The sequence below is a fragment of the Mesitornis unicolor genome, unplaced genomic scaffold, assembly GCF_000695765.1.
Source record: "Mesitornis unicolor isolate BGI_N332 unplaced genomic scaffold, ASM69576v1 scaffold5774, whole genome shotgun sequence".
Classification (NCBI taxonomy): Eukaryota; Metazoa; Chordata; class Aves; order Mesitornithiformes; family Mesitornithidae; genus Mesitornis; species Mesitornis unicolor.
Genome location: NW_010177947.1, coordinates 479 through 11,167, shown reverse-complemented (window position 1 = coordinate 11,167; position 10,689 = coordinate 479). Strand labels below are relative to the sequence as shown.

General features: G+C 47.1%; 1 protein-coding gene across 1 annotated transcript; it reads right to left on the bottom strand.

The window, feature by feature from the left end:
- Positions 1-894: 894 nt before the first annotated feature.
- LOC104538917 (receptor-type tyrosine-protein phosphatase epsilon-like) lies at positions 895-10,415 on the bottom strand (the record flags this gene model as incomplete). The annotated part of the gene is made up of 8 exons (XM_010182284.1): positions 895-1,014; positions 2,273-2,370; positions 3,754-3,790; positions 3,914-3,990; positions 4,384-4,474; positions 8,569-8,705; positions 9,992-10,065; positions 10,313-10,415. Coding segments are annotated over 8 exons (737 nt in total), but the record flags the coding sequence as incomplete, so codon positions are not given.
- Between the last annotated feature and the right edge of the window lie 274 nt (positions 10,416-10,689).

Sequence of the window (10,689 nt, the reverse complement as noted above, 5' to 3'; positions counted from 1 at the left end):
CATCAATAGATAATAAAATCCTCCTGATACATCTTAAGGAGGTAGTCAGGACCACCCATAAACTTTCCAGCCCTTCAGCTTAAGTGTACATCTCTGTACCGCTCCCTCTTTCCTGTTCTGCCTTCTGAGCACAGTTTCTCTGAGTGTTTTTATCAGCGATGCCTTATCAGCGATCACAAGTCACACCAAAGAGATCTGTTTATGTGAAATCAGCAGAGACTGCTTCACTGTTCAGAATCTGTAACTGAAGCTGAACGAATCCATGCATGTTTTGAGGGGTTTTGAGCTCTCCATGTAATCCTACACAGCCACACGTGGTTTCTCACTCTCTACAACCCATATGTCTTCGGTCTTCAACCTGAACTGGATGGTCACTGAATTACAAACACAGCAGCCCTCACTTTAGCGGGTGAGGATCTTGCTCCCTTGCAAAGCTACACAGCGTGAACAAGAGCAAAGTCATTCCCAGCGCCTCTCCTGGGATCTAAAGCTTTAACTTTTGTTGGAGCCCAAGGATACAACAGAAACCAGCCCAAATGCTGTCTGACATCCATCTACCGATATCCATAGCCTGCTCCAAATATCAAACATCCCCAAAGTCACCCATGTATTTCTCTGAGGTCACCACACTGCTCCTGTGAGTGACAGTCACAAGGGAGGACTTTCTGTGGTCCCTGGCCAAGAGCAGAAGGAAAAGGAGCAAAACCTCTTGCAGGCCATTAAACTGCAGTGGATGCTGCATGCACAGACCTGCAGAGCTTGCCTAGGAGAAGTCCCACTCCTTTCTCAGTCTGCAAATACCTTTAATTCATTTCCTGGACATCTCTTAATCAAATATTTGACACTGTAACAATCAGCTTTACAAATTAAGACGAAGGCACAGTGGTTCCTTACCGACTGGACGCAGAACTTGCGGATGGTGTAGTCCACCAGCACGATGCAATCTTCCACGGACACCCGGATATTCCCGTAAGTCCAGCAGCCCTGGTCAGGCCAATACTGGTAACATTTTTCCTGTCCAAACACACAGCAGGTTTTATAACACTGCATCTGCTTTCTTTGTTGGTTAATCATAAAACAGTGAAGTCATCTGAAAACACTGCACACCAGCATGCACACGAGAAGGCAGTTTCTCATCTGGCCCGATACAGCTTTGACACTTTGCAAGTGCTGTTGATGCTAAAACTTATCCAGAGAAGGTGAGAAGAGCTTTGAAGCTGTTTTCTAACCTAGCCAGACCTAAGCAGCTCTTTTTTTATTACTTTTTTTAACCAGGAGGTGTCTAACTGTGGGGACCGTGATGTCCTGACTTTATTTTTCAGCTTCTGATGTAGTCAGTGAGAAACACAAGGTGGTCCTCATCCGGGGTCACCAGGAACATCCCGATTCAACAGGTCTGGCTTCTCATATCGGGAAGGGGCTCTCCTCATGGGCTGCCTTTGCTGCTTCAGCTTCATCAAGCAGCATTAAAGTGCAGCAAAATAAAGCAGAAGTAACCCCTGTGAAGAGGCGGACAAGGAAGGCCTGTCCTCACACCTCTGCTGAGCTGATAGTATCAGAATTATCTCTTTTTTATTGTAAAAAATGCACAAAATAGGTAGGAAAGCCAACTTTCACCCTGCAATACAGTACAAGTGTGTCCTCATCTCTTTCCCAAGGCCAACTGCGGCTGCTTCTCTCCCTCATTTCCCACTGGCAGGAGAAGTCACCCTTGGGATGCAGGAAAACCCCAGATCTCTGGCACTGAGTGGCTTCTGCCTCATCTGGTGTGGAAACAACCACTGGGAAAACAAGGCTTTTCTCTCAGCATGTGTTTTTGAGGACTTTACACGTATTTCAAATAAGGACATAGCACGCTTAGTGTGGCAAACTGTCCCCCAGAGGAAAAGAAAGTAATTCCAAAGCATCTTTTCTGTTTCTGATGGTGAATTTCCTTCGTGCTTTAACTCCAGTCTCCAAAGCAGGACTGAAGTTAAGTGTTTCATTCAAGTTTTTGCTGTGCGCGTCTCAGCGTTCAGCCAGTGCACGCAGAAAGTGTCCCATAACAGAAGGAGCAGGACATGCACAAAGTATCTGAATTTTTTCCTTGAGATTTACGCATAGAAATTTGCATTTTGGACATTAAAGCCACATCTACGAGCAGAAACTGCGATGTGCAAACAGGGACTGGAGAAGGAAGTGGTCAGCAATGAGAGTGGCCAGACACCGAGCGGCCACCGCCGCTTTTGGAGCTCTCGCAGAGACATCCCGGAGCAAACCGAAAGCTCTTTACCTCTTTCCTTTCCTTCAGGTTGGTTAACATGACGATCACGGCCGACTTCTGCTCCCATATCATCCGCCAGAAATCGTGCACCGTTTCCTGCTTCGGTCCTGCAGGCAGAACACAGCCCTGCTCAGAGGGGCGATGGAGACCATCTGCATCCGCACCCCTGCCCTGCAACGGGCGCCCACCCGGGTCTGTGCTTACCACAGACTGCTCAGGTTTTGAATACAACGCACATTTATTAAAAAAATAATCACATTTTCTGTTACACAATCATATACACTCAAATCTACACCTCTAGCAGGTATCTCCTCTCTTGTGATATTCACACAGAATGTGAGGAGTTGGAAGGGACCTGGAAAGCTCCCCCAGTGCAACCCCTGCCACAGCAGGAGCACCAGAGCAGTCACACAGGAACACGGCCAGGGCTTTGGGTGTCTCCACACAAGGAGACTCCACAACCTCTCTGGGCAGCCTGGGCCATGCTCCAGAACCCTCACACTCACAAACTTTGGCCTCATCTTCAGCTTGAACCTCCTGTGCTCCAGCTTGGGACCATTGCCCCTTGTCCTGGCATTGGACATCCCAGAGCAGAGCCTGGCTCCTTCCTCCTGACACTGCCCTTTCCAAATGGATCCCCAGGAATGAGGTCTCCCCTCAGTCTCCTCTGCTCCAAGCTCAAGAGCCCCAGCTCCCTCAGCTGCTCCTCAGCAGGAGATGCTCCACTCCCTCCAGCATCTTTGTGGTCCTGCTGGACTCTTTCAAGCAGTTCCTGTCCTTCTGGAGCTGAGGGCCCAGCACTGGACACAAGATTGCAGCTGTGGTGTGAGCAGGGCAGAGCAGAGGGGCAGGAGAACCTCTCTGCCCTACAACCACCCCTTCTCATCCAGCCCAGGATGGCGTTGGCCTTCTTGGCTGAGGGGCACATTGCTGGCTCAATTAATGCTAATATTATTGATGCTCTTTTAAGCACTCAGGATCTCTACTCTGCAGTTTTCCTCCATGCCAAGGTCCAATGTCACCCATGACCACAGTGAACGACCACCACGGAGCTGCTCATCGTGGAGCATTTTTGGAAGAACAGGGGCACCTCTTGCTTTGCATCTGGGATGACGGCGCCAAAGTCCCCCAAATCTGTGACTAAATGCAGCGTAAGAACTCATGTGAAAAATGCTAATTTCTGCATCAGACTGTTATCGGGAGACTTCATTTCGCAAACCCCCAGAAAGTGGATTAAGATAAAAAATAAAATGAAGAGAGAAGTAAAGCGGGGGTGAGGGGGGGAAGACAAACCTCTTCAGAGCAGTATCTGCGAGTCTAACGGCATTGGGTTACCTCACACTCACTTTAAGTTCATTTAAACTGTAACCTCTAAATCCCACCTCACACTTGGCCACCATCTGCAGCCAAAAATAACCTTTAAAACACAGATAAAATTAAATCACGTTCAGCCACACGATGTACAGAATAGAGAAGTGAGAAGAAATTACCTTGGGCTGCTATAAATTTATTCTTTTCTTTATAACCCTGCGGAAATAGATATCACAGCGGTTAAGGAGCTGAAATGCCAGCGTATGCCAGCAGAAAAATACTTATTTAATTCACAGTAAAGTCAGCAGCTTGGCCTACAGCGGACAAGTGACAACTCACATCTATATAGGAGGCGTTAATGTAGTCTGAAGGTGAGACTCCATCGATTTGGGTCAAAACCACTCGGGAATGATCATCTGGAAGAACACACATTACAAGCACGTTTGCACGTTAATCCATCTGAAATATGTTAACTCCTGGCAATTGGGAGGCCACACGCTTCCCAAACCAGCCCAAAATTCACTTGAGGGCCTAAAGCACCCAATTTGATGTTGTATAAATTGGCAGAACCCCATGAGAGTGAAGGTTTTCTAGTGCAGCACCCAATAAACCCCACAGAAAAACCCCCAACGTGGTGATTAATCCTATAGACGTGCCACAGCAAAACAGCTTTGCACGAACAATACATGAAGAACATTTTTGACCAGTGAAATCTTATTCATAGAATATTTTCAGCAAATGAACACTACTACCGGCACGCTCAGCGCCACAGTTAATCACCCTATTTAAAAGAAAAGGCAATGTCTTACATGGCAGGATGTTGGGATATCTGTTTTTCTCCCTGTTTTCTTCCTTATTTGCCATTTCAAACGTTCCCTGCACATATCCAGGTGTTAACGACTGAAAAAGAAAAGGTACAAAAGTCAGTTTTTTAGAAAATACCTAATGCTTCACTGCAAATGGCTTAGGGAAAAATCAGCTTTTTATGCACATTGCCTTGCACCCAACAGAATTAAACTCTTTTTATTTTTAAATCTGCAATAACTTTCATTATTCTAAAACAGGAAACCACGTCCCGGCAGATTTCACTGCAGAAAACGAGTTCAGCAGTTTTTTGGGAAAATAAAGTCACTTTTTCTCCAGAGATCAGAGTTATTTAGCAAGCGGTTAAGCCCTGAGCCGCTGCCATCTGCTGTGGTGATGCACAGCCCCACGACCCCTCCGACAGCTACTTTTAGCGATAGCAGTCAGCTCAATAGCACAAATAGGGTTTGATTGTTAATCACTCGCTGCTAAGAACATTAAATACCAAACATCTTGCTGAGACCCGCAGGTGAAGGCTCAATGCCGGCAGAAACAGAGGAAGAAATAGAATAAATCCTGATTTTTTAATGTTGAAAGTCGCTGTACGAGCAGAGGTCAAATTCTGTGAAAGCTAAGAGTGGGGATAAATTTGGTCGAGCTTAAAAAATACCCAGTCTTGTAGAGAAATCAAATGGAAGGAAGAAATGGGGAGGAAGATGAATGCAAGGAGGTGCCCCAGGTGGAGCCCCAGAGAAGCTGCTGAGCTGTCACCACCACGGCCAAGGGATGGGTTGGAAAAGCCACAGCTCATCAAGAGACACAGCACGAGGCTCCCGCTCTGCATTAACCACCATTAAATGGTTTTAAACTAGGAAAGGGCAGATTTAGGCTGGCTATGAGGAAAAAGCTCTTCCCCATGAGGTGGTCGATCAGTGGCACAGGTTGCACAGAGGTGGTGCAGGCTCCATCCCTGGAGATATGCAAGGCCAGGTTTGATGGGGCTGTGAGCAACCTGACCTGGTACCAATGTCCCTGCTCACTGCAGGGTTGGACTGGAGGAGCTTTAAAGGTCCCTTCCAACCCAAACCATGCTGTGGTTTGGTGATTTTTAGCTGCCCCCTCATTGCCAACAGCGTAAACGAGAACCCAGAGTCATCAAATTTCTTGTCTTAAACTCTCAAAACCCAGCGCTAGCATGCTGGAGGTAAAATCCCAGTGGTTTGGGAACACACAACCACCTTCTCCCACCCTTCCTCTACCTCCCACTGCCCTCTGAGTCACGCAGGGGAAGGGAAGTAAAATAACAAGAGTTTCAAGCAGCCGTCCCCGCTCGCCTGGCACCGAGCAGGGTTGGAGTTTCCCTTTAAAAGCAGCAATCTGTGTCGTCAGGGCGACACGAAAAGGGGGTGCGGGGAGGGCTTCACCACCACCACAGAGGAAATGGCAATGTGCACTTGTGGGTTCGGTTGGGTTTTTTAAAATATCACTTAAACTTGTGAATGTAAGTAAAAGGAGAGGGAAGGTTACACTGAAAAAGCAAGCTGCTTTTAGCAAACTTAGGGCTTAGTTCCTTATTCGAATGAAGGCCACGGTTTTGCTAATTAAAAGAAAAGTTGGAAAACACAGCAACTTCATCGCCGTTTTGCACAAAATGAAGCAAGCAGCACTTCAAACACGATTCCTTCAGTCTTCAAAGGTCAACAAATTCCCAATAAAGTCATGGAAGTTCTGGAAAAACACCACGCGAAAAACGCAGGAGAAGCGATGATCTCTGGCAAAAGTCCTCTTTGCATCCCCAAGGTCTCCTGAGGAACCTCCTTGTGTCCTGCTGCCCTGCATGAAGCGGGTTATGAACCCCGGTGCAGGGACACAGCCCGCTGTGCTGCTCACACCCCTCCCAATGGGGAGGATGTGATTCACGGAGCCTGTGCTCCATCGCGTCCCCTCCATCAGCATCACGAGGGGCTGACGAGTCCTGGTGGCACGGGGTCATCTGCTGCCACCGCAGCCCTTCCTGCGCCCGCTCTGCAGGGACCCCGAGGTCTCTCCAGAGCTTCTGAGGGGCTCAACCTACCCCAGCATCAGCACCATTTCTGTTTCTTTTCCCACTGGATGACCCACAGGGATGTCTTAATCAAGTCACAATTCAAATTTCAGAAGCTGTTAATTACAGGAAGGTCTTCAGACATTCATCTGAAAAATCAAGGCCATAAACCAGCCATCACAAACTTCAAACATCCAGCTCATCCTGTGGTATGGATGATAAATAGAGGTATGGGCCCATACGGAAAGGAAAATGGTGTTGTTTTCTTCTTTTTCCTGTTTAGGACACGCTATTCCTAGTGCTCTGTGAAAGAAATCCAATAATAAAATAATGAAGCAACTGAGGGTAGAGGAGCCTCCACTGCCTTGGTTTGTGTACAAGTGCAACAAGGGCAAGGTTCTTAGGGGTCACTGAAACTTTAAGGATAAAACTGTACTGAAGAACACTGTTAGGCACATAAATCCAAGGGAACCATCCTCCAAAATCCCTTCAATCCACTCTGTGTCTTCATCCGTCAGCATTTGCTTTGTTTTCTTCTTGCCTGAAAAGCACTGAGCATCTCCCCACCAGCTGAGCATCCTCAGTCCCGGGATGCACTCAGGGTCCATCACAGCACCCAACAGCTTGCACAAAGGGGACAACTTCAGACCCATCCCAACCTGCAGGATGGGGCAGCTCTGGCTTCAAGGGGCAGGTCCAGGTGGGAGGATGGAGCCGACTGCTGGGGACGCTCTGAGGGTGAAGCTATCACCCAGACGTCTTTGTGCTGAAAGGTCTCGATTTCTCAGCCCCTTCCCTTCCCGTGCTGCAACACCAGCCTTGTGTGTGTCAGATGATTTATGCTACAACATCAATCACTCTGATTTGCAGCTGTCTTGCACCCTTTCTTCTCCTAGAACAAACAGCTCATAAATCCACTCAAGCAGGCACAGGAGGGACAAAAACCACCTAAGGCATCAGATTGTCTGTGCCGCCACCTTTGACCCTGCTCAGGCTGCTTATTTACAGGGACTGGACCCCAGCTTTCAGACTCAGTGTCTGTGTGTGCAGACAAACTTGCACGGTGTGGAAAACGATCCAAGCAAAGCAGGTTTTAACAAATAAAAAGAGATGGCTCCTTTTGCTCCCAACTGCAGCACAAATTGATCTGGAGAGCCAAAATTCACAAGCGTGCTTCTTGTCAAAGGAGTTTTCACATTCATTTGGTTGACTTGGATGAATATCTCCCCAATGCTCCCTCTCTGATAAGGCAAAGAAATTATCCATTTTAAATACATCATCGCTTTTAGATATAAATATGCCACCAATTAAGAAGGCAACTCAACAGACTGACTAATGCATGCGTGCATCGGCTTCGACAGCTCCGTATTTGACATTTAAGCAACTGCTCTGTGCAGTTTGGCTTCTGCTGGGAAGGGAAATGTAAAGAAATAATAAAACATATGGAAAAGGTCCCCGAATGCAGACGTGTGAGAGCAGAGTCATCGCGTTGGGTTTCTCCATAGGAACCGGCTCTGCAGCTCGCACAGACTCCAGTTAAAACTCATTTACAGGACCACACATGACTGGAGCTTGGGTTATGGACAGAAAACCCTTAAAGTTGAGAGAGTTCAGAGAAACATCGGTGCCAGGGCACGGGGCACTGGAAATGGGGAAGTGATGGGATGACAACAAAGAATAAAAGGTCAAACTGCCAAAAAAACTCCCAAAATGGTCAAACCTGACCAGGGTAATGTTAAAGGCCACACTGCATCTTCTCCTCAAGGTACTTCCCATAGAGGTGAAACACTCAGACTCCTAAAAACCCCTCCAGCACCACCCAGAAAATCAGTGCTAAAGAGATTCATGTTCGATTTTCCTCTCCTCCAGCTTTCAGGCAAACACTAAAGAACTTCTTGAAATGTCAGCGAGTGGCAAACAGCTCAGATATCCCCAATTTGGCATCACCATCTCACAAAGCAGTTATTATTCCAGATTTTGCCCAGATAAAGGGTTACCACATAGCCCTGAGGCTGAACGCTGAGGCTCTGAGACACCACCATCGTGCCCCAGACGTTGCTAATTGCTAATTAAAACATTTAAACGTGTTTAAATTAATATCAATTAATAATGAAACTTTTTGCCCGCTCCACCTGTGAGCGCTTACATTGAACTCCTCCCGGAAGAGCTTCCCCTCGTCTGCCGATCGCATCCGGATTTCCTCTTCCAGATTTTCTACTGGGATAGGGAAATACTTCTTGGGGCCCGAGGGAGACCGACTGAGCAGCATCACGCGTTGCTGTTCTGTCAGTACAAGGAAAGTCCGCATTAAAGGCACGTCTGGAGCGACAGATAACAAGCTATTGCCAACTGCTAATTACTTTTTACGCTGGGAAAACACACTTCTCGTGTGAGACTTCAATCGGTGGCAACGCTGGTTGAAATGAAGCAGAAAACCAAAACCACAGGCCAAGCAGCTGCTTTGAGGACATCATAAATTCAAGCAGAACCATTATTTATGAAATTAATGATTAAAATATGACCAGGTTTTATTTAGAAAAGGCTCCATCTGCTAATGGAGAGCGTACCAGTGCTGCTCTGCACCACGGTAGTGACTGCAGGGCCAGCTTTTAGCATCCATCACCAAAGATGCTGCTCGGTTATTTCAGTTGGGAAGGGGAAATAATAACAACAACAACAATTATTATCATTCTTTAAATTATTATTATTTAAATTATACTTCTGATGGGGTGATTTCCCCTCCCAAACTAAAGCTCTGGGGCTGCATTAACCACGCATCGCCCCAGGGCAGCACCCGGTGCTGGGTTCCTGCGTGACAGCCCCAGTCTAACAGGAAGCTGCCGGGTATTTTTAGAGGTTTGACTTTCCCTCCGTGTTTGTTAACCCGCTCTTCAGTGCGCACACAGCGATGTGGAACTGCCACCAAGATGAGATTTCTTCTTATCACCATGTTTTCGGCTAAAATAATTTACGAGCAAGAAGCAAACACCTCCTCCTGGTTTGCTGGGGTTGCGCTGAACCCCACAGAGCGACCCACCTGAAACGTTCCCCTCCTTACAGACAAACCCAGCACATTCAAAAAGCCACATTTTTAACATTTTCAACTCCTGAGAGTGTTTTATTTCAGTGGCGCTGGCTTACACGACTGCCCTGTTTCATCCCCTTGTGTTTGTTTCTCTTTACATTCAGGAAGCAGCCTTCACAAAGAGTTAAGGACCCTTTTTCCCCCTCCTTTTAAGAAGAAATACTGCAATCCTCTCTCTAAACGCAAAGATCACAGTGGCAGAAACCTGGCTTTCAGCTGGCATCCTAATAAAAGGTATAGAAAGAGCACGAGAAACATTCACTAAGAAATACTGGTTGTATCACGACCTGAAGTGAAAATGGTGTAAAACCAACTGAAAGGTCAAGTTACACATAGACGTAGTTAAATGTGGACTTATTTTTTAAAACTATTTTCTCTTTATCAATCCTGTAACTTGTATTATGAATAAAAAGCAAACATAACTGAGTCACTGGATTCTTAATCAGCGAACGAGCCTGTGCATCCACACAGTGGATCCCCATACCTTGCTCTTCTAAGATCCCATTTGGCATCTTTTTGTCCCCGGAGTTCACAACAGCTTTCCTGTGCCTCCTGAACCTGAAATACATGCACACCATTAATCCGAGGAGCTATGCTGAAAGGTAAGAAGCCCTTTTCCCAAACCAACCATGTGATTCTGGAGAAGCTCTTTCTGTTCATCCTCGCAGCGACAGCCACCACCACTGCGGCGCCCTCCTCTGCGCTCCCTCCTCGTCACCGCACGTGTTTATTCTCATTTCCTCGTTAGATCATATCGAAACATAAACCCAGCCAGCTCTGCAGATGCAGCTCCGCACACACCTACCTGAAAAAGTACCCGGCCAGCAGGATGAAGATGATGAAGACCAAGAGCAGGATCAGCATCGAAGTCAGGAGGTCCTTGTGTAAGCTGCTCTCCTCCGTGGAGTCTGGGGATTGAGGGCAGCAAACGTGAAATATTGACACAGATTCACAGAATCACAGAACGTCAGGGATTGGAAGGGACCTCCAAAGCTCATCCAGTCCAATCCCCCTGCCGGAGCAGGAACACCCAGATGAGGTTGCACAGGAAGGCGTCCAGGCGGGTTTTGAATGTCTGCAGAGAAGGAGACTCCACAACCTCTCTGGGCAGCCTGGGCCAGGGCTCTGGCACCCTCACTGAGAAGAAGTTTCTTCTCAAATTTAGATTTTAGATTGCCTAAG